General features: G+C 39.9%; 1 protein-coding gene across 3 annotated transcripts in view; it reads right to left on the minus strand.

Annotated features, from left to right (window-relative positions):
• Positions 1–25,390, minus strand: part of STOX2 (storkhead box 2) — a 142,066-nt gene that overhangs the window by 70,978 nt on the left and 45,698 nt on the right. The window contains exon 1 of one of the 3 annotated variants that reach the window (XM_072123152.1): positions 12,668–14,009. The exons of the other annotated variants lie outside the window; for them this stretch is intronic. Coding sequence (XP_071979253.1) covers positions 12,668–12,833 — 166 coding nt within the window. The 5' untranslated portion in view covers positions 12,834–14,009. Of the gene's footprint in view, positions 1–12,667; positions 14,010–25,390 lie in introns of those variants that run through there. 3 annotated transcript variants of the gene reach the window in all.

Here is a 25,390-nt window from a genome sequence, read left to right on the forward strand (position 1 = left end):
ATAACTTTTATTTCCCTAATATACAGATTTTCTAAAGAGGCTACTGGGGCGTGGAGTAGCCAGAGCTGAGGCTACATGGCACGGCTACTTCATGCCCCAGTAGCCTCTGATTCTCCTACCAGATATCTTCAAAGCGCAGCTATGAGGAGCTGTGCGTCATCGTCCGAGAATCATGCCGTGTGCGCAGTAGCTCTGGCTTCAGATCAGTGTCCATGCAGCCGCGGGCCTGCTGTTCTGCGCATGCGCAGATGGCATGCTTCGCAGACGAAGGCATGCAGCTCCTCGTAGCTGTGTGCCGAAGAGATCTGGTAGGTGGATCAAAGAGGCTACTGGGGCGTGGAGTAGCAGCGCCGTGTAGCCTCAGCTCCGGCTACTCCACGCCCCAACAGCCTCTTTAGAAAATCTGCATATTAGGGAAATAAAAGTTATAAAAAGATTGCGGGGACGTCCAATAGATGCACCTACCACCCGATCTACCTTTATAGGTGGTAGGTTTCCTTTATACTCTTGGCTGACCCATATAATACCGAGTCTGAAAATAGGATGAACACCAAAATAAATGTTGCTCCAGGATGAGGTTCTCCCACAGTCAAACATATCTCCTTTCACTGGAGCCTTAACGTTATCTACTCGATCAACGATGTTTGCTAAAGATAAGAAACCGGTATCAGTGTTTACTTTAAAGCCATGAATAAATGCGATATGTACTTTAATTATTCAAGTTGGACATTTGTAACTGCTGGCGACACGCCTCAGGAATGTTTGCTCTCCTTGTCTACGATTTCTTTCATAGGCTCGTAAAAGCCGGCTGCGCATCACTGCCAGATCTTAGGGAGTTATGGTTAACATTTGTATTTTGCATCAGTTGCTCAGCACAGAGCAAACACACCGGCCCGGTGGTTATTACTTGCAGTGAAAATGATATCTCTTGCTTCTGACATATTAAAAATGCAAGTTTTTCTTCTGGGATTAGTGGTAACAAACATTTAAACAGGGTAAGTGGCTGTGGTGCTCACTCTGCAAACGCCTGGATGAAATATTCTTGGCCTGCACTTTTACTGCATTGCTGAAAAACTCCTGACAAGAGAAGCCGTCACAGGTCCGCCTGCTCTGAGTATATGGCACTTTCTTTGCAATCAATCAATCCCCCACCAGCCACATTATCCAAGCACTTTCTATTATCTATATCCATCCATCTATTTACACTAAGCTTTGTTTAGACTTTTAGCTGCCAAAGCCCAAAAATAAATCAAAAAGTCTTCAATTTTACCGAGCATTTGGTTTACATGGTTTCTATGGCGTAATTGACATCTTTTTAGTTGCTTGTATGTGAATATATTTTGTCCAATTCATCAGACATTGGGGCAGATTTATCAAGCAGTCTGAAAGTCAGAATATTTCCAGTTGCCCATGGCAACCAATCACAGCTCAGCTTTCATTTCACCAGTGCTCATGAATATTTTAAAGGGGAGCTGTGATTGGTTGCCATGGGCAATTGGAAATATTCTGACTTTCAGACTGCTTGATAAATCTGCCCCATTGTGTGCCAGATATGGAAGACAATGACCAATTGTTAATATCTATGTAACCTTTCAAAGAAAATGGGGCACATTTACCAAGGGCCCTGCACCAGTTTTCCATTGGACTTTGCACATTGTTTTAGGTGTAAACTACTTGCGCAGGTATTTTAGTACTCTCCGCACCACAATTGTGTTACGCGCGACCCTTTTGTGGCGCAACTGTTCTAGGCATCATGCAACACAAATTAGGGGGCGTTCCGGACCTTAGACGGACCGATTTAACATGCAAAGTCCAACAGAATTGTGCCCCACGCAGATGGCATGCTTCGCAGACGAAGGCATGCAGCTCCTCGTAGCTGTGTGCCGAAGAGATCTGGTAGGTGGATGTTAAAGGCGCACCAAAAGAAAGTTGCTGCACTCTGTCGGGGAAGTGCATCGAGTGCCAGATTCATCAAGATCGTGCACCAGAAATCCTGAATCTGGCGCACCCTGCACTATACACAGGCAAACCCAACTTAGTGCAGTTTGAACCATTCTTTGTAAATGTGCCCCCATAGCTTTTTTCATGGTCAAAAAACCACTTGGTACCATGCTGCATTAAACACAAAATACTTTTTAATGATCAATGTCCAGGGCTGTTACTTTTATGAGCTTTGTGACCGATCTAATTTTCATGGATCACTCATAGGGGGAGGTGGGGGGATTTATCCCCACATGGGGGGACATGCATCTTTTTTTTTGCTTATTATATTCTTTTGTGTGACTATTTTGTTTTTGCAACTTTTGCTGTTGTTTCTCAAGTACGCCTTGGTCTGCACCTTGTTCAGTGTGTCTTATGTATTTTTGTTTTCCAGATGTTCAATGCGACTTTACACTTCGGTATCAGTTTTTTGGCTTACTTTTGAGACTTTCTAGGTGCAAATGTCCACCTGGTCCAGGGCAGGTGCAGAGGAAGGATTTTTTTTTCCCCGACCCTTTTTTAACATGTAAACGCTTTAAGACTGCATTCACATGTGGTGTTTACATTGCAAAAATGCATGTATCTTACATGTTACCATGCTTTTGGCTGTTTAGAAAGTGTTTTTTCTTCATCCCAAACGCCATGTGTGACTGCACCCTCATATTTTGTCATCTCATTGGGGTGTGGCTAGAGAGTTTAAAAATACAAGCCAAGGTCTCAAATACAAAATTTACAGTAGTATCCACTCCTGTACATAAACCCCTCACATGGTTTATGTCCAGGTTCATTTGAGACATTTTCAACAAAAAGTCTCAAAAAAGGCAAAGGTTGCACATGCCAGGACAGGAAAAAATTAACATCTATCACAAGAAAAAAGACATGATCATACATAAGACCAAAAGTCTCAATTATACACCCAACAAAACATTAAGATACATGTCTGCCATTGTCTGGTTTCTGCTACTACTTTCTGAGACTTATCACAAAAGACAAAAATGTTTCAAAAAGTCATAGAAGTAACTAGACAACATGTTGAAAAATCACTCTACGGACTATTGTTCATAAGCGTTCCATGGAAAATAGATACCAGGCTGATATGTTCATGTGCACCTTAACGTGAAGCCTCACAGAGCAATATTGCATTGGAATATACTCTGCAGACATTTCTGGATGGCTACTGTCAATTTATTGCTGCATTACAAAGATTGAAGTCTGTGGGTCACAACCACATCTACACCACATGTCACTGGTATTTGTGCAAATCCCATCCATTATGCAGCACATGTTACAGTGGGTTCATAGCGGGCTTATTTGACTTGGTCAGTAATTACATTCTGTTGGGCCCCAACTCTGCTTAAGTTGGTTTCCCAGAATACAGAAGCTCAGTTCTCCTTCAATTCTGTTTAAGGTAAAGGAAATGGGTTTAGAATCCAGTTTTGTAACTGGAAGAAACCAGTAATTTTGTGTTAACGTGATTTTATTAAATTTTTTTTTTTATTTGAAGGACCACCAGATTGTAGGGTAGTCTGTGCTCTAATGCATGCTCATTACCTTTCAGGGATGATGGCCCAGTCTTTAGCTAGTTCCGGGGCTCCTGGATTCCTCAGAAAGGAACTTTAAAAAAAATATTTGCAAATGAGCCTGAGGCTCCGCAGTTTCCTAATGATTTATGTGAGATTTCTAAATAGCCAGCTGACTTTATTTTGAGTGTTTAATAAAATCAACTCATCTGCACCCTTCATTCATAGCGCACTCATAATGCAGTCATAGCGCCCTAGCACCAGCTCCTGAAGATTTAATTTTTCAGTTTAAGGCACATGTACGTGATTTACCCATTGTTTCAAAAGCCTCATGGCACACATGACACATGGCTGTGCTTTTCGTGGCCCCGTGTGTGCAGACTGCCTGAGCCACACATTTTTGCAGCACATCGTATTCCTGACTGTGTTTGTGGCTTTGGCAATCCTTTTTTACTGTACATGGTTGGACGTACTGTCCACTGAAATTAATGTGGCCGTATCTAACAAAAAAAATGTACTCATTTAACATTTTTCCCTGATATTTTAAGCCCTTATTACTTTTTTTCATCATCCATTTAGTCTACTTGAGCTCTTTGGAAACCTTTTCTTCTAAGTCGAAATGAACAAGATTGCGCTCAAGCACAGTACCTATTTTATGGTGTTCCCATATCATTGTTAAGCCAAATTGACCAAATTACTGTTTTTTAACTGCTCTTGTCAAGCAGATTTAGTGATCAAATAACTTACTTGGGTAAAGAAACAAAGACGCTGTATGTCATCAACATGTCATTACACTGTTTGTGCGGGCGACAATAACACAGCAAGGACTTGTTTGCACTGAGGAGTGTGCACAGCTTCCATGTAAAACTCTGATTTCACACGTTCACTGAAGAGGCATAAAAACCAAGTCTGGATGACAGGCTGAGTGACCCCAGACAAATTACTACATGTCAGTCATCTATGAGTTAAATTAAAGAAGAAAATATTGGATTTTAAGCATGATGTTTAACTCTCTAATGCAAAAAGTGTGTCTGCCTAAAAGCTTAGAATCCAATGTTTAATAACAAAACCATTGTATGATAGTATCATCGTAGTATGACATCCTTGACAATTCATGTGAGTGGGAGCTAAAAATAGGCCACAGTTAATAAAAGTTCAGCTATTTCTAAAGACTAATGACTTAATATGTTTACTAAGTTCCATATTTCAGAAAAAGGACGGAAACAATTAATATCACATTGAATATAAAAGCTTGCCACAATTAGACCATCCATCCAGTCATCAATTTTGGGTGAACTAATAGATACCCTAGTACAGCAAGGCTACAATTAAATCCTTATATCTGGAACCAAGTCCTCTAGAACCTTTATCCAGAACTATATAAATCAGACGTAAAGGGAACCTGTCATCAGAAACTGACCAACTAAATCACTACCATGTGGTGTAGCAGCTTAACACCTTCAAGATCATGGCCCCACATGGAGGCATCACCCAGAGAATCAACTTTGAAATGAGAAGTAAATTGGTCGTAAAAAGTCACAGAGGTGGAGAGTCAAGCTTGGCTGCGCATGGCATCATACACTAGACTTCAGGAGGGACGGTTTGTGATGTCCCTGGATGCAGGACCATCAATAAAGCCAGAGTGGGCATTCTGAGGAAAGCAGAGCTTGACTTTATACAACAACTCCAAAGTTTATTCTCTGGACGATGCCATCATGCTTGACCAAGAAGGAAACATGATCTGGAAGGTGTACTGGTAGTGGTTTATTGGGTCAATTTATGCTGATAGTTGCTCTTTATTTTTTCACACTGCGAACAAATAAGGATCAGGTTGCTTTACAACAATTTCATTGAATCCCTCTCTCCTAAACTGCCTGCTGCGGTGGACTCGCCTCCATATAAAGAGCTGTTTAACAAGAAAGCATTTTTTTTTTGGCAAAATTTATAATCACTTTCCAGGTCCTCTTAAAGGACATCTACCATCAGTTTATTGATGGTAGATGTGTCCTTATAGGAAGTTCCTAATGAACATCATTCCTCATGACTTCTTTTATTATAAGTCTATATGCAGAGATCATGGAAATATATAGGTATAAAACGTATCCAAATTACCCTGGGGCGCTCAGGCTACGTCAGCCAACCTTCGATAACCTGAAGTTTTTTTTAACTAGTACGATTGCCTCCATCTGCCTTTTCCTTAACATACTGCAAGTTTCTTAAGTAAGACTATATTAACATAGACCGTACAGTGCAAAGAAAAAATAAGAGATTGGACTATGTGAGTAGCCTGCCTTATCCTCCAGTGGTCAGAAAAATAAATGTACATTTTTTTGTAATTATTATATATATTCGGAGACAGTCCGAAACGTGTTATATTCAGACTTCGTAATTAGTATTTTAATCTATTTTTGACAGGAGTCTCATTGGACTCTATTTAACCTTTTAGGGGAAGTCAATAGACATAACCAGTGACCAGATAAACATGGGTGTGATCTAAATCGTCAAATACTGCTGCCTGATTTCTCTTACAGTACACAAATATAACACTTTCCTTCATGGACAATAACAAGCTACTTGGGTAGACTTGTAAACAAGGACAATGGGGGAGATTGATCAAAAGTGTCAAAATGTTCAAGTTGCCCATTGTAACCAATCAGAGATCAGTTTCAATGTTATAAACAGTTGAGGCCTGATTGGATTCCATGGGCAACTAGAACAGTTCTGCCCTTAGACACTTCTGATAAATCTCCCCACTGATTGTATCCCAAACATAAAGCATCACGGATTCTACTTAAAACTATTGCATAGATAAATCAGACTATTTAAACTATGTGACAATGTCAATACAATAACAACTGTGTGGCAATTTTCCCTTACAAAATAACTACTATAAAACACAACTGTATAATACCAACATGTCTATTTGAATACTGAATTTGGGTATATATCACAAATTGTGGGTGAATGACAAGTCTCCAATTCCGGACCTTCTCGACTACAAAACAATCTATGATCCACCTGAATCTAAAAACAAACAATGGATTTTTTTTTAACCATAACATACAACGACTCCCTTGATAAGAAAAACCTAAGTGATGGTTTAATGTTGTGTTTATTTCAAACTTAATTTAATTAATGCTGGTGGATTCTAGAATGTTCTGTTGGATTTTTATATTTCAACAATTATTTAACTACTAAAAATTAGCCGTCTTACAAACTTTTAAGTGTTGGGTGCTCATTAACATTATTACAATTACAGCACTTATATACCTTTCAAATTATGTCTTAACCAGAAAAGTTGGACAAGAAACATTTACAAGACACAATAATAAGATTCTTAGGTAAAAATTATCACTTTCTATTCAGTCATAGATTTTTTTTTATCTGTTTTGTGCTGTTACACCAGGATATAATTGTTGAGATCTTAAAAAAAAGATAAAGCCATTCCATGCTATATACCGTATTTTCCGGACTATAAGGCGCACTTAAAAGCCTTGGATTTCCTTGGAAATCCAAAGTGCGCCTTATAGTCCGGTGCGCCCTATATGAGGGCAGCGGACCATACTTACATAGGTCCCCGCTACCGGAGACAGCAGATCTCCAGCGGGAACTGCAGACCACGCGGTGGTCTGCAGTTCCCGCTGGAGATCTGCTGTCTCCGGTAGCGGGGACCTATGTAAGTATGGTCCGCTGCCCTCCTCCAACTCCCCCTCACCTTCCCCACTCACCTTCCCCGCGTCGCCGCGTCTCTTCTCGGCGTCGCGTCCCGTCGGGTCTCCGCTCCGCCCCCGGACCTCCGCCACGCCCCCGACCCTGCGCCTTATAGTCCAATGCGCCTTATATATGGAATTATTACATATATAAGGCGCATCGGACTGTTGCGCCTTATATTCCGGTGCGCCTAATGGCCCGGAAAATACGGGTAAATGACAATTAATTACATTAAATTAATGTTTATCCTCATGAATATGCCACCATCAATATTGGGGCAGATTTATCAAGCTGTCTGAAAGTCAGAATATTTCTAGTTGGCCATTAACCAATCACAGCTCCCCTTCATAATATTCATGAGAACTGGTAAAATGAAAGCTGAGCTGTGATTGGTTGCCATGGACAACTAGAAATATTCTGCCTTTCAGACAGCTTGATAAATCTGCCCCATTGTGTCAAAAGGACATGTGACCACCGCAGCCAATCACAGCTGGCAGCACTATGTCTTTGTGGTGTCATCACTACCACCAGTGATGGAGTGAGGTGGTCACATGTTTACATACTACACATAAGCATAGTACAGGGAAAGGACTTGGTCAAATGTTTTTAATAAATGATGGAAAAACGTATGAAAAACAAAGTAGACTTCGAGAAGTGATGTTTTGATTACGGCCACTCACTCGTCCTTGGGATTGTTCATCCAAGTGAGGGAGACACTGGCCTTGTGCAGAGAGGTAAATAATTGGGAAAATAATAGGGCAAACTCAGACTAGTATTATCATTTATTTCTTTTTGGACTAATGCGGCTCAAACAATCCTTCCTGACTGACTGCAACATACACCACATACTCAGGGGCAGATTTAACCATAAAGTAACCAATGCAACTGCTTAGGGCTCCTAACTTCAGGATGTCAATACAGTTTAAAGGGGTTGTTATATATATATTTTTTATATTTTATTACCAAATGCTAGATAGTAACATAATAAAGTGCACTTACATCTGTTTCCCCCATCAATTCAACAAAAACAGCTCCCGGCTCTGGCTAAGACTGTGGCCACAGCAGACCAGGGACCGGGCGACAGGTGCAGAACGTGATCAAAAGAGGTAAAAAGAGTACACTTCATTATGTTACTACCTTCCGTAATGTTTGGGAGTCAAAAATAAATAATAGACCTTGGACAACCTCTTTGCAGGGAAAGCAGGGCAGGGAACCATCGACTACGTGCTCTGCCATCCACAGTAGAGTTTTGCACAATGGATTACCCAGAGATGACTATTTTGGAGGGTCCACCCCTACTATATACTATACTACTATTTACTACATTACAACTTTTACTTTAGAAATTTTTGCCGACAGGTGTTTCAAGTTGATATTATGCAGATTACCAACAGCTAATTGACTTCCTTTTTTTTTTTTAGACTTGGCTCCTAATAAACTTATAACCACATCCCACTAATTAGTAGCCATTGTTCCCTAACAAGCCTGACCATAAGAATGTATTTGCATTTCCCTTCAATAGATTAACAAACTCATTTTCTGTAAATCTGCTGTTTTAAGGTTCTTTGTTACACTCCAACCAGATGTAAAGTAGTTTGTGCCATGGGAGTCAATAAGCCCCTGCTTGCCTATTGTCCACACACCTGAGGACACTGTCATCACTCAAACGTGCATTGTGTACAGCATCCTAGCAATGTCTATGGTCACAACAGGACTTAATGATACAAAGAATGGACTACATATGCTGGAATACCAAATATATGGTCCATGAAAGCTATGGCCAACTTGTTTTGACTTAAAGGTTGATCCTAAAAGCCAGAACACTAGGTGTTAATATGGTGGAGAAATACTGTCTGTGGGTAACAAGAAGCCAAACTATGCCCAACTTTTTGTAAGTGGATTATTGTGACATTAGTAGTAAGAAAAACGTATCTGATCCAAAAGGAGTAAGTCTGGAGGATGGAGCAGATGTAATGTAGATATGTAACATATTTGGGGGCAAAGTGAAAAAGAAACTTAAAATATGTAAAGGGCAATAGTGAAATTCTATTTTCCAAAATGTCTTCCCTTTTAGTTTCTAGAACTGGCTACTTGCACTGCATTGCATTTGGTCTTGAAAGAGCTATAAAGCCAAATTGTGCAATATGGTTGGGTAAAGGAAAGTACTGATTTTAAGGCTTAAGAAAATTCCCTCTCCAGGTAAAGATGCTGCAAGAGCCAAAAGATTGGGTAGATCCTACTATGAAAAAACAAATGTATTTTTAAGATATTATTTGAATTAAAACATTCATGTAATCCACAGTAAAGGTGGATAGAATGTTAAATTGTAAATCTGTAAGTCAGCAAACACAGTCACGATTCCTGACAATTATGTCACTACTGCAGATACATTTGCATTTCGGGAAGGAGCACAACCAAATATGGCAATCCAAGATCACTTAAAGGGGTTGTCCACTTTCCAGAAAATAATTGATATGGTTTGTGAAAGGAAACGTTATACAATTTTCCAGTAAACTTTTTTGTATCAATGTATTATGGTTTTCTAGAGCTCTGCTTCTTGTCCTTCTATCTTTGCTTCCAGTGGATATGAATCTGTCCATGGTTATGTGATGGACACGCAGGTGCACAAGCCATTAGTATCACATGGCTCAGATTACTCTCATGTACCTGCGGGTCCATCACAAGACCATGGACAGATTTCTACCCACTAGAAGTGAACATAGAATCTTTCTATGGAAGGACAGCAAGCAGAGATCTAGAAAACTGCATATTAGAGAATTGTATAACTTTTTCTTACACAAACGATATCAATTATTTGCTGAAAGTGGACAACCCCTTTAAGTTACAATGTTGGCAAGATGACATATAAGCTCACAGAAATAAAATAATACAGTGTCTCTTATTTGTAGAGTGAGGAGGTTGATGTCAGCCAAAGAAAACCCAACATTGTAAACCCTTCACATAAAGCGATACTGGCAATGTTCCCTTACTCTGGTCGCCTTCTTTTCTCTTTTTACAGATCACTATGTGACGGTCCATTGAGAGGACACAAGGCGGTTTCCCATTTCAACGTCAAGACGTAACCCAAACTGTTATATGATCTCTTAGAGACACATCAGCTATCACAACTCAACACTTTACACAAGAGAGTCAAGCACGCCTATACATTTACATGTAAACATCCATTACACACGTACCAGCAAAGTATTATACACGCAGCAAAGTATTACAAACAGACATAGAAACCAGATATAGATATATATATGTGCAGTCCCTGGGTGACTTACAACTGTAGGTTTGTTCTTAAGTTGAATTTGTACGCAAGTCAGAACTGTATATTTTATAATTGTAACCCCAACCAATGTTTTTTCGCCTCTGTGACAATTGGATTTTAAAATGTTGGGTTGTCATCACAACCAGGATTATCAATAAAGATTAATTGTACACATATTTGATAACTGTTATAGACGTTTATTGTAGCCTAAGACTAAAGTACAGAAAATTACTAATATCCAGAGGTCCGTTCATAACTAAAGGTCTATGTAAGTCGGGTGTTCTTAAGTAGGGGACCGCCTGTATATCTATAAGCCCTATTCATCTAACTAATATAATACATGTAGAGGATTTCCCATGAAAGAGTAATACACTGGCCACTTATCATCTTGTTACATGTACAAGGATGATGCTTATAAAGTAGGTGAAGCAGGGGTCCCTGGATGCCACTCACAATGGTAGCCCCCCTCTTTTTAACCAATATGATAATTAAACACCATTTTTCAATATAGCTGAGTCAGGCTCACTCCAGTGGTCAAGAGAAAGCCACGTCACACCGAGATGAAGTTGTGTCTTTCTACTGATGCACTGGCAGCCATATTTAAATGTATGTAATACTGATGGTTTAGAGAAGATACAGGAAGGCCTCGGAAAGCTTGGTAGTCAGGAAAGCCTGAATGCTACACATCATCAATAAAAATAACTCTTCTATGAAACAACTGCAATCCAAATGCAATTCTTATGGCTAAGCCGGCTATAACCCCCCCCTCCCCCCCCATTACAATACTAGTATGCTGAGGTTATCAGAGATCAATAGACACGGTGACTAGAGAAAGCTGTGATGTCAGTGGAGGAGGATACGTTACAGCAGGATGCACTGCAGGCCCAAGATGTTCCCACATTATTTATATCCTTATGAGACAATGAACGAGCCTTACAAGGTGTATACGGATGATGCCATTCATTTCACTAGTGGAATCAGCCTAGGCCTTGTAAAACCCAACATAGACATTGACGATACTATAGCCTCCGTCACATTAGTAACATGTAATACATTTACTCTAAGAAAAGAATATTTGGTAAAATAATAAATATGCAACGTATAAGTGTCGTCTTAAGGCGCGGAGGAGGATAATCTCATATACTGAAGGGTTCTCTAAAATAAATGAGGAAGACCTAACCAACAGCTATGACATCAGTACAGCCAGATATACACGAATGCTTGCTGATCTGGAGTCTTAGCCGTATACATAAGCAGATAACCTGTAAGGACACACGTTCCACTACCTAGGTAAAATAGAGATTTGTCAAGGGATTGGGCCTGCTAAAATAGAATTTGGAAGGATCTGTTCAGATTGATGAGAATATAGCTGAGGAGAGGGGAGCTGAAGCTCCATCCTTTTCTGCAGCCCAGAGCTGCTTTGCATTGAGATTACGCAGCAGTCTTTAAATAGATTTTGGTCATTGCTTAAGCATGCCTCTTCTCCCTCTGTAAATTAAACCAGTATTTATCCACCGCATCGTACCGGAACACTGCAATGTTAGAAAACTATATCCCCCCTATACATAAAAGGGATTTCATCTATGGCTATTGTTTATAATTAAGACTATGACTGCACCATTCCTGTAAACGAGGGGGGGGGGGGGGAATAAATAAATAATCGGTCCGGTCTACGAGGGTCGACCTATTATCTATAATGGCCATAATGAAATATCTGCAGCTATCCCCCATGCCATTATATTGATATTGCTGAGTAAGCAGCTCCAAATATTAACCAAATTGTATCAAAATAGGGTTAGTAGTGGGGGCTCTTGTATATATGTGACCAGGGCAGCTTCTCAGCCGGAGATCTAGATGTGCTGCATACATTATTTGCCAAATAACACCATATTGGAGAGGCCTAACATTGAATGTTAGTGATGTACAAAATGGTGGATGTAGACACAAGCAGCTAAATATATATATACACACAATTCACATCCCTATGTAAATAGATCTATCTATACATTGTATACATTCTATACATCGTATACATTCTACACTGATAATACACAGACAGCTCTGGTTTCTGATGTATTATTTATGTCATGCAATGAATATAAAGACCATGAATATATAAAAACAAGCATTTGCAATGAGCTGATATGAAGCACAGGATGAATGTAGGAGAATTTGGACAAACCTGATGTCATATAGCCTCGTGATGCCTGGGAAATAAAAGCTGGTGGGAAGTGTTTGTGCAGGCGATAGTCCTTCTCACTCCGGGACCTCATGCGGTCTGAGGCCCGGTCAGAGAAATCAGCACTAGGCCATGCCCGGCGTAAGGTTGTACTCCGAGTCTTCTTCATGGTGAGGCTACCTGAAGCCTAATAGTCCAGCTGCATGACACAGGCCTCACCGCTGGTCCCTTTTTTTTCCCAATCAAAGCCTTAAGCCCACAGCTTGAGCCCGGGCTGCACACATTTTGCTGCTGCCTCTTCTAGGGGAAGCCACAGCTGCGGGTCCGTTGGTTTTCTCTCTCCTTCCGAATGATCCAATTTTTTTTTTTTTTTTTACACACGTCCCACAATGCATTACACTTCATTTGCAATCAATCCAGCTTATAGCTTCCAGATTCATGTGGAGGAAAGGCACATTATTATGTGGCTTCTCAGCCAAAGAAGGGGAGGGGGAGTGAGCAGAGATTTGTAGCGTGAAAGCTCGGAGATCCCAAACAATAGCTTGATTCAGCATAGGGCTCTGCTTAGCCAACTGTGAGGCACAACACAAAAGAACACAGGGGGAAAAAAAAAACACACACACAGAATTTGGTTTCAACCTGAAGACTTGCAACCAGGAACAAAAAAAACCCAACGTCAATATCCCGATAGTTGTGGCATTAAAATGAGGAGGCGATGACGACTGACGACAAAAGTAGATTTTTTTCCCCTCCTCTTCTTCACCTATCAGGCTCAATGAGGCAATCTAGATCGGCATTGCAGTAATCGAGGGACAATATTCATTCACTGGGCGTGCAGAAGCCCCCATGGCATCATATACCCCACAGTGATGATCCTGGGATTGGCGATCAGTGTCTCTCCCCTTCTCCTGCTGCACCCGTAGCCTTTTCCTGCCACTGCTCATATTCCATCATGTATCGCTCTCATCTGCAGGCCGCTCGTCCAATCTTATAGCGATCCACGATACAATCAGAACCCGGACAGTTCCTATTCCCGGCTCTGCAAGGCTCGCTCTGTCCTCCGATGAATGGCTCCGTGCCTTTGAATGCAGTGAAAAGCTATTGAAGGGCAGGAAGCAAGACAGCCAACCCAGTCTCATGCTAATCAAGGAGGTTAATCTTAACCCTTTCACCTTGCAAAGTCAACCTCGTAGCGTCATAATCACACAACATCCCCCCAAATTCTGTGTTTTCTATGAAGGGGGGTTGGGTTTTATACTACCAACCAGAATTATAGTGCTGCCTGGGTTGTGTCATTCCCACCAAAAGATCAATGCCATTCCACGACAGGGTTAAGACAGACACACTGATCCTGTCAGGCATCACATTTTAAATGTAAAACACCCTGAGGCTCTCTCAAAAACCCTTGGCTCAAGTCCCAGCCTATAATCAGCTCTCGTCTATTTACATACAAAGCTGTGTATTTTTAGGATAGTCCGGCCCCTCTCCAAGGAGGAAAGAAAATGTTTGTTTTGAAAAAGGAGAAGGGAGAAAAGCAGAATAATAAATAAATAAGACCCGTAAGTGTGGCGATTGTATGACCGCGTATTAATAAGGTCTGCGGGAGGAGGGATGGGGGCTGGTACATTCCTAGTACTGTACAAATGCCATAAAAGTGTCATGGTAGAATCCGTCTTCCCGACCAAACTACCCAATGGAACACAGGGATGATGGCTCTGCTCACATTGTACCGGAGAGATGTTCAATGACTGACAGATAGTGGTCAATGGATGTCACACCTTACTACAGTGGTTCTCAACCTTTCTAATGCTGTGACCCCGCAATACAGTTCCTCATGCTGTGGTGACCCCAAACCATGCAACTCGCAGTAAAAACACAGTAAAATTTCGGCTCCGATGGCTTTAGGCGACCCCCAGTTTCGGCCGTTCGACCCCCGCTGGGGTCCCGACCCACAGGTTGAGAACCACTGCCTTACTATCTATGTCTGCACCATTCACTCCACAGACACCAACGTACAGGGCTGCCATCAGGGGGTGTGTAGTGTGACTGTGTTCTGGGGGCCCCAAGGAGGAGGAAGGGGCCCCAAGTCACAGAAAACTCTCCTATCTTCCCATGTGCAGAGAACTCACTATGCACACAGGGCTGGATTATTATTCTGTTCGGGGCCCACACAATTTTCCAGTTAGGGGCCCAAAACTTCCTAGTGGCAGCCCTGCCAACGTAAAATAATGTGATAGAGTGTGGCAAGAAAGGACAAGGGAAAAGCGCTAACAGTGTCACACCTTTAGATATAGTTTTGGAGTGAGGGTGAATATTAAGCTCACCGTATGGGGTTGTGCTAGGATAGGCACAACGCTATGAAGTATTAGGAGTTGGGTAGCAAACGGTCCGGTGCTGCCTCCCGGTGGAAATCTCCTGTGTGGTGTGGCAGCACTACTCAGGATTTGTGGGAAGTGGTCTATATTTGTGATCCAATCAGGTGGCGCACTCAGAGTAGAATTTTCCAGATCAATTTATTAAAGCTCTAAAACACAACACGTTTCGGGGTTAAAAACCTCTTTATCAAGTAGCCAAAGACTATGCCAGAGATACAATGTGGGTCCTCCAAGGCATTTCCTCCAACGCGTTGTGTTTTAGACCTTTAATACATTGATCTGAAAATTCTACTCAGAGTGCGCCATCTGATTGGATGAAAGTAAAATAATGATAGGCGTTATCCTATTTCATGTTTTACTAATCACTCAGAAGTGTTTTCTCAGAAGCTGTGATATGCCATGCCTGACTAATGGTTAAAAACTAGTTTATTCTTCATTGTTTAGAATTCACAGAATGTATTAAGATATCACTAGTTTAGTCTATAGAATCTATAACATTACATAGTTGTCAATTACCTTTACACACCTAAGTGATGGCATGTATGACAAATTATGACTAAAGCCCTACATATCTTGTCACTCATTTTGCAGTTCAGCAAGGTATAGTATTCCACAAAGTTTTAGCAACTTGTAGCTTAGGGGTAGTGTAAGACTCGCAGGTAGGCATGTTACTACACTGGAAATTGGTTGCTGATAGAAGCAATTTTTCAAATTCTTCCTATTCTTCTTTATTTCTATAGCATCACACAGGTTTCTATACCAAAAACAAGTACAATAGAGAAAATGTTACAAATACAGAATGTATACTATACATAGCATTATATAACCAGCGTAGGACTGGCACACAAGAATACCAGAGGGGCCTCTGCTGGGCCAAGGCTCTAACCCAATAATAAGCCCCAGCAAAAATCTGAGTAAAAGGTTACAGGGGTCTTTTACCTAGGACTTGATGAAGAGTGGGTATAATAATGAAATAATTGCTAACAAATTAATAACAAATTCATCTCTCAATATCTCCCTTCTTTGCAACCCACTAGCCACTCCTCCGTTTTTGTTATCAATATAGATGTAGTAATGGTTCTCCCACATAGCTATCCATCTACGTCCTTTCCTATCTATCCCACACTCATGTCCACCATTCTGCTAATGACTAGAATTCCTCATGTCTCACTCATGTCTCCAAGACTTCTTCCATACTGGGCATGTATTCTGTAATACATTATCAAAACCCCTGTATATTATAAACTGTTTTGAGTCCTGAACCAAATTTTAATTCTACAATATTTTGCTTTATACTCTTTACAACGCTCACTACCTGAGGTTGCACAGATTATGTCGGTTGGCAAATTAAAGGATATCTAGCATTTGCTTTTATGCTTTATGAACCAACCTGCTTTATACTTGTCCTGCCCAGCATAAGCTGAGAATACGTCATCATGGTGTTGTCCCTGACAGGCAGAAGTAATCAATAGCTGCACCCAGCTGTGTATGAGTCATCCAACTCAGGTTGATTAGTCTTGTCTGGACAGTTTAGGAAGCTCCGTGTGTAATGTGGTTATGTAGGCACCCAGCTTATCCAAGGTGCTGAATTATATAATAGATTTTTTGAGCAAAACCACTTGGTTCAGGGATTGAACAAGATATGTTTCTGTGTCAGTGTCACTACAGCATTCCCAAGGTATGTTTGGTTTACAATGCATGAAAACAAACGGTAGATTTCCTTTAGGCATTATTTATACACCCTTTAATATTTACAAATGAATGATCCTCAAACACTTCTGTTTTCTCATGCTGTTTTCTTCTGAACAAGTTTCCAAACATTCTCCAAACACTTTTTACACTCCAGCCAAAACTAAGATGTGCTCTCACCTGTCCTTTTTCTCGCTGTCATTCTCTATATATTACAGTGAGTGTGCACTAGCCTCCAGTGACACCCTTCACCCTTTCTATACATGAGTCTATGTGTCATCCATCATAGGCATCAGATCTTCCTTTATGAAGGATTGTTCCATACAGGCTCCACACAGGTGAGAGAGAAACGTCTATTAACTAATAATAATCAAACAGGTTCCTGTCACAAAGAAAAAAAAAAGACTTGTATGGAGACTATTAATGGAGATGATAATTAGATTTAACCCCTCCCTAGCTACCAGACCTGGTTCTGTCTCTCAGCTGGGCTGGGTCATCATGGGATAGATAGTATAGTATACATAGAGAGAAAGAAGGGGAGATCTATAAATCCATATTGAGCATATGTATAATGGACAGTAAAATTGAAGGGGATTACATGGAAGGAAAATTGTGTTTACACTTCATGTCCACTTTAATCCCTTCTTTTCTATATTTAGGAGCAATGATAGTTTTTGCTGCCAATATACAGGTTAATATCTTATTGACAACAACACAGGTGCCTTTATGATCACAGTTATTAATAGATAGGTAAAGATATAGTGCACAAAATGTTACCTTACCTATAGGAGTTTTCTTTTTTCCAGTTGGAAGAAGAAAGAAGTCTTAGGCTTCCTCAGTCTTAGGCCCCTTGTAGGCCCATTTTTACATGGCCGTGTGCTACTCGTATAAAAACGGTATGGGGCGGGTAGCACACAGCCATGTAAAAATGGCCCTACAAGGCCCATATTCACTTCAATAGGCAATACAGTCATTCATTAAAATATGATAGAACATGTCTCTACCCTCCCCCCTACTCTCCCTCCTGCACCCAACTGTATGCTACACCCCTTACTGACAGGGTACAAATATGGAAGCCCACCACAGTTCTGTGGTACATAATAAATGAAGCTTTAGTATATACAGTGCCATATCTGTCAAGAGACTATGGAATTCCAATACCCCTTAGGCTTTAAGCTCATGTGAGCACTTGAATGGAGACATATAGGTATGTTTCCAAAGTGTCAACTATGAATAATTATTAGTCAGAACTTCATTTAACCTTGGGAGATACATCTACGCAGAAACGTGAGAAATATTCTGAATGATCACACCACTGCTTGGTGAAGTAGTATTATTTATGGTTTTCCTGATGAAGCTTAATGGATTAATGTACATGAAAATAATGTAAAATATCTGAACTGGACACCCACTTTTTACAAAAAGTCTGTAAACCGGAGAGAAGGGCTGCTACTAATCAAGTAATCACCACGATACATCATTGTATCACCTTACTAGTGATACAGGAATGTATCAAAGGGTTCCAGAAAGCAAACTAGTAAATTATTAGACTACTTGCTGAAAACTAAAAAAAAACATCTTTTATAAAGGTCAGTGCAAACCTATGGAGGTGGAAAGGTCACATTAACCCTAAAGTTCTTGTTCAAACCCATATAGTCTTATTGATTTCCAGCAGTACAACTGTTTAATCAGGGGTTTACTACCAACAATAATTTTTGGGCCTCACTAACAAAAGCACAAATCCCAAAAAATATTGATCGTTTCTTCACTGTATCCCGAACTTTCTGATGCACAAATAAAGGAGATTTTAGACCACCTGGAGACTTGCGCTGGAATACTTTTTTGTTTTCTCTTCAAATCCCAAAAAATGGCCAATTATTCATCACATTAAAGTTTATCGTAAATCCCTTATGTTAAAAAAAAATTTTTTTCTTTGTTTTACAGAATTAAAATTAAATGTATTTTTGATTCTTCTTATGTGATTCTCCAGGAATATCACTAAGTACCTTCAGAGGTGTCATTATATTATTATATATTTATATTATTATAATATCCCCATTAAGATGAAAGGGAAACCGTGTAAGGCATGTCCTGCTAAGTCTACAAAACCAAGAGTTGATCTAATGAAATAAGAGCAGCCTTAGACTTTGGGTCTGTAATATGAAACAATCATATCTACAAATAGCCTTCAAGTTTATAGGGGACTTTTAGAGAGATTTACCCAACTAACACTTTATAAAGCAAATAAACTTGTTAAAGACATGAATACTGTTAACTAAGCCAAATAATCAAAATCATTATTTCCAGTAAGAACAGGTAGTAACAACGGATCCCAACCTCTGCCAAACGATCATCTTAGAATCTGGAATAACATGAAACACTTTGCATTCATTTAATGTGACTTCAAAACCTTTGGAAATAAATTATCTGACATCTTGGCAATGGTAAAAACCAAAATTAAAAATATGGACAAAACCTATTTGCATGGGAGACAGACTGATTCTACTTCAAACAGCTTGAAGTTTGAGGAGAGGCTTTTTGGATTATTATTGTCATAGACTTCAAGAGTTAACCATATTTGGGTAAGGGTGGCTATAGTATTTGCCAAATGAGCTGACGTCCGCATATACAGTACACACACACATACATACAACATCTGGCTGAGCATGCATGTGTTCTCCATAATAAGAGGGAAGCAAGTCACTGCTATACAAATTTGCCAAAAGCATAATTTTTATCTGGTTTAAGCATGTCGAAAATTGGCCAAGGGGTTATAAACAAGTCGGATTAAGTAGGTTGTGTTTATGTATATTGGGGTCAAAAGGAGTCTTCAATCTTCACCACCACCATACAAAACAGCATTGTGTAGGCCACTTTAAAAGTTATCCAAAAACACATTTCCTGTTTCCCAGTGATCAGACATTTTAGAGAAAATTCTGATTTCAGTAAATGAGTAAATGAGGGGGGTGGGCTTTACTTGCTAGTGCTCTTTTTTAAAATTCTACAGGGGTAGTCAGTCCTGAATTTTGTTTGGTGGCCTACAAAGAAGAAAACCGGTGCACAAGTAGGTTAGGCTCCACCCAAGGTACAGCAGAAAGCCTAAATGCAAGGTATAGGTAGCAGCCCTAGAGATATGTGTGTAATCATACCTTTGTGTGTGTTTATTACAGAATGTTTGGAACCCGGACCCTCAGGAGGGTTCCTCACGGGATTGCAGGCATCTATTTCGATTTCTTCTGAGGTAATTTGGCAGAAAGAATTTCTCACCCGGTGGCAACAGGTTTTGATTTCTTATTAATTTGGGCCAATGGTTTACTGCGAATTGAGGTCCGATGCTAAATTCTCATAGATTCTCATACTAAATTCTCACTAGATTCCGCAATAGCTATGATTCAACCTGGAGTTTTTCATGAGAAACAGGAACAGCACTACCATTTCATCCCACAGAACCCACCAGGAACCAGGATAGGAATTCAGATGTTTAAAAGATATGTGTTCAAGGATTTTATGTAACTTCTTATCCAGCATGAATGAAATGTTAGCGTGTTCTTTGTAATTCTAGAATTCTGAGGTCAAAGTAAATGGAGAGAACATTAAACTGTAATTAGTAACCCCACACTAAGTGCCTACATTTTAGAACAAACATTCAGAAACCACTCTTGGCACCACAAGCCTATAATTCCTTCATATGACTATGGCAAGAAACTGAAGCCCTAAAGTTAAACAAAATATCCTTTTGCAAAAAAACAACAAAAAAAAACGTCATTTACAGCCTAGGTAAAAGTAGATATTTGGTAAGACTTGCATGATTTGTCTGTGTTTTTTGGTAAGTATCTATATGAATTGTCATAGTTTAATGTCACTGCTATGAAGTAATTATTTGTACAGGAATATAATTGATATTTATACGATTGAATGTTTATAGACCAAAACATCTAAAAGACTAAGTTCCACGTTTCCCCCTAACGATCTCCCAGATTTCCTTCTTTCTACCTTCTGCTTACAACACATCAACTTCATCACTTGCCAACAATTATATAAAATGGTGACAGGCAGATCTGTAGCCTGGGCGTCTTTCCACCCTTCCATGGCACCCATCCTCCCCCTAAAGACTTCAAGACCTCCCATATGTTGCCGCACGATCCATTGCCTCCAAGAGGCCCCTGACAGGACACTTAGGCCTTTTTACTGCAGATGGCTCCTACATTTCTGTATTTCCTGTATTTTCTAGCTGACTGCTCTGGACTCTGCTTATGTTTGTGACCTACTGTATTAACTGACCTATTGGCCCTCATCTATTAAAGCCCCTGCGACAGTTTTTAGTGCAAACTGCTTGTACATGTATTTATAAAGTGTCCGCGATACCCTTAAGCAAAACATTTATCATACAAAGTCTAACAGAATTGTGTTGCACAACCTATGTTATAGAAGCACCAAAAAAAGTTGGTGCACTGCAGGGGGCGACAGATTTATGAAGAACGTGCTCCGCAATTCATGAATCTGGCACCCCATGAACACTACACAGGCAAACTGCACTTGCATTGCATCACATTTACCAAGGGCTTTAGATGTTTTTATACATTTTTACAACTAATACAAAAGAGGCTTGAACCCCACTGAAAAGGTAAGGCTTGGATGGAAAGGGGGGGGGGGTGTTAATTGTCCAAAATGTTGGCTCAGTTTTTAGTTATAATTTAAGTAAACAAACTGGACATGCAATGTTAAACAAGCCGCTCACAAACTTTATCAGCCGGCCTTAGATGCCATAATTATCTGATAAAGCATAAAGACTGTCTATTGAACTTTTAGCTACATTTTGTAAATTTGTCTTGGGGAACAGAACACAAATTTCTCTGCTTACACCTATGGGGGCTGAGTTTTTAACAGTGATTTTTTTACTGGTTGCTAGTATCAGCTAATCGGTAAGTGTGCCAAGTGGACCCCCACAAACATGGGTGGAAATGCATTCAACAACAAGGAATGTAAACTATCAGAGGTCAGATATGATCCTAGGAGCATGGTGCCACATTTTATAGCCTCTACCAAATATAATAGACAACCTCAGTTTCAATACCAGTTGATCATTATGTTTCAATGGAAATAGTAATTACAATAGAGCTTCCGGATTTGAGAAATGTAACCTCAGAAATTTGGAGGTTGGTTCCAGTGGTTTACCAAAATGGATTTTATATAGACCAGTAAACCATATAATTACCTTTTAATATTTCTCATCTTTAATGACTAGAATGTTATAGTGGAAGGAAATGCGGTTCTGGCCTTAATAGCATTAAGAACACATCTTTATACCCATATTCCAAATATAAAGGAATCACCTCCGTCACCCCTATTGAGAGATATTAACTACTGAGCTGCCAAATGCAACCAACCCCACTTTGTACATGGGGAAGAGTTCTGCCTGCTTAGCAGGGACAGTAAATCCCCAAATCCAAGCCAAAACCCTCTATTAACGTACAAAGGATAGAGAAAAAGGAGCGTTAATCTGATATTGATTAAAATTTTGGCTCGGTAAGTTTAAATGCTCCACAAAACCAGGGACCCTATTTAACATGCAGCCAGTGGGTACATGGCTAAATTAGGGCTTAGGCTGGTGATTCAATGCAAAAACTATCCCTCTCGTATTTACAGCACTGTATGTTACTCTTTTTTTTTGTTTTCAGTTCATAATGGTGAAAAACATTGACTTCTTTACCATAGGTGAACGTGACCATTTTTTTGCAAACTTATTTTTGTCCACAAAATAAGGCAAAAATGTAGTATTCAGGTGCTGAGGAAGCGGAGGGAACTCGAAACGTGCGTTGGAGTAATTAATCACGACCTTGAATAGAAGTTCAAAATGGGTATGTGCACGTATGTTACCATAGGGATATTATGATTATCTAACTATACATGGACACTGATCCTTTTATTTTTCGATGTACCGATAATGTTGTTCCCAGGATCCACTACCCGTTTATAAATTTACTAAGATGCATGATCCATTTATAAAGCTACCTATATGCTCCTGTATGTATGATTGGTCTGATGGTAAAATAATTGTTTGGAGTCCTATTCTTGATCTGTAATATATTGTTTGTGATATATATCTTTTAAATTGGATAATTTAAATAAAAATTGACTTTTTGGACCGGATTACTCTGTGTGCTTTGGGTTTTGGATATGTTTTGATAGAGTTGGTCAGTATATGTTTGTAGGAGGGACACTATGGGGCAGATTTACTTACCCAGTCCAGTCGCGATCCAGCGTCACGTTCTCCGACGCCGATTCGGGTTCTACCGGGATTCACTAAGGTCCGTGCACTCGATGTCCACTAGGTGTCGCTGCTGCGCTGAAGTCCGCTGGAGTTCACCTTCTCTGTCCCGGTGTATATTCTCGCAACACAAATTTTGTTTTCAGCGGCTTTTCCGAATCTGTCGGGTTTTCCGACGGCCATGCCCTCCGATTTCTGTCGCGTGAAAGCCGGTTCCGATGCGCCACAATCTGATCGTGTGCGCCACAATCCCGGGGCAATGCGGCGCAAATCGGAAAAATTTCATGAAAATGCGCGATTCGGACCCTTAGGCTAAGCAACACATAGGGGCTCATTTACTAACACATAAATGTCTGTAACAATTGTTTTTTATATGTTTTTATGTGTTCCATTTAACCAGAGTATGGTTGGCTCATCCTTAGCAGGCTGAGGTTATTGCTGTCAGATCCTTATACTCATATAGAGACCAGTGATATTGTAATGCAAAAAGGATAGAAACCCACATTTAAGGGAATCTGTCAAAAGGTTGTGGGACCCCAAATAATCCACAGTTCCAAATTTCCCAACTAGCCCTATATAAACTCTGTAACTTATTTAAAAAAAAATAAACATTCCTACTCATAGTAATGAACCTCATCAGACTCCTCCCCGGTATACCCGCCAACTCTGCCTCGTAGCACAAGGTAAAGCTTCAAAATAACCTGCAGATTTTAATGTTAGGGATATGTATACAGGCGGTCCCCTAATTAAGAACAACCCCTAGTTACAAACGAACCTCTGGTAATTGGTAATTTACTGTACTTTAGCCTCAGGCTACAATAAACAGCTATAAACGGTTATTAAAGGTGTCTGCAATTAAGCTTTATTGTTAATCCAACATTTTTAAAATCCAATTGTCACAGAGACCAAAAATAAATTTGTCTGGAGTTACAATTATAAAATATACAGTTCCGACTTACATACAAATTCAACTTAAGAACAAACCTACAGAACCATCTTGTACGTAACCTGGGGACTTCCTGTATGTTTATTCCTAATGATCCTTAATTCAGCTTTCTAAAATATTTGGTGCATCTGTAAAGCTCCTACAATAATCTGCCGGAACATTTCACTTCACATGTTTAAACAATTTCCATAGAGCATCCACATATCTTCTACGGTCATATATAAACAGAATGATGTGAAGCTGAGAACATATTGCGAATTATTCAGGGTGAAAGAAAGTAAACTGTAACACGTTAACGTACTGAGTGGGAAATGATAATAGCTTGTAGGTGGAGATGTCTATAATTCTCAGCTTTTGCTCTACTCGGTTACATATATTTATGGAACAAAAGCTCATGTGGTTTTTTGACCTTCAAAAATTTATCTCCAAATATTCATTAATATATGTATTAAAAGCCATATAACATATCAAATACAGGAGATAATACACTGTGCTTTGGTCACAGTATTAAGGGACCAGACCAAAATGTTTTTCCCAGGTAAAAGAAAGTTTGAGGCTCCACGCTAACCTTCCAAATAATTTTTCATTTAAAGAGGACTTGTCAGGGTTATTTGGGACACTAAGCCACCCATAGGTCCTTATGGACTAGTGATTTAGTGTTCCAAATCACCCTTTCAAAAGTCCGCTGTGAAGTACTGCACAGGTTTGGGAACACAATAGATGGGTCTGATGCGTCTCATTGGACCCATTTCTAGGCAAGTATATATATATTTTTTTTTTATAGCGCCAACAGAGACTTGCTGAAGGGTAATTTGGGACACTAAACCACTGGTCCATATGGACTTGTGAGTGGTTTAGTGTCCCAAATCGCCCTGGCAGGTCCTCTTTAAATGAGCTACAGATGTGTCCTTTCTTACTGACTTAGGTTTGTCTGTCTCACATAATTACTAGTTTCTCAAGACATTATACCTGATATAGTGTCACAAAATGATATACACAATTTACCAATACACCGTGGTTTTAAAAACAGAGTAGACTAAATGAATGAAAATATCCCAGGTGCCACTTTGGATACTCGCCTCATGGAGTAGGTTTCTTACATTTTGAGCAGACACAGCTAACCTTCTACCACAGCTCGCATTGATGTGACATGCTGGATGAGCTGCACTACCTGAGCAATTTCTGTGGTTTGTAAACACCACCTCATGCTATGACAAAGCAATGACAAAATTAAAAAGTGACTTAAACAACAGTAACAAAGAATGAGAAAAGAGAAATGGTCTGGGGTCTGACCTACACAACAGCAGAAGAAACTGATTCACAATCGGGTGTTGATTCATAGCCGCACCAGTTGATTTGACAGAAGTGTGAATGACTAGGATTTACATTGTGTTAAGTACAGACAGTCCCGGGTTAAGTACAAGATAGCTTCTGTAGGTTTGTTCTTA

Source organism: Engystomops pustulosus, chromosome 1 (genome assembly GCF_040894005.1).
Source record: "Engystomops pustulosus chromosome 1, aEngPut4.maternal, whole genome shotgun sequence".
NCBI classification, from domain to species: domain Eukaryota; kingdom Metazoa; phylum Chordata; class Amphibia; order Anura; family Leptodactylidae; genus Engystomops; species Engystomops pustulosus.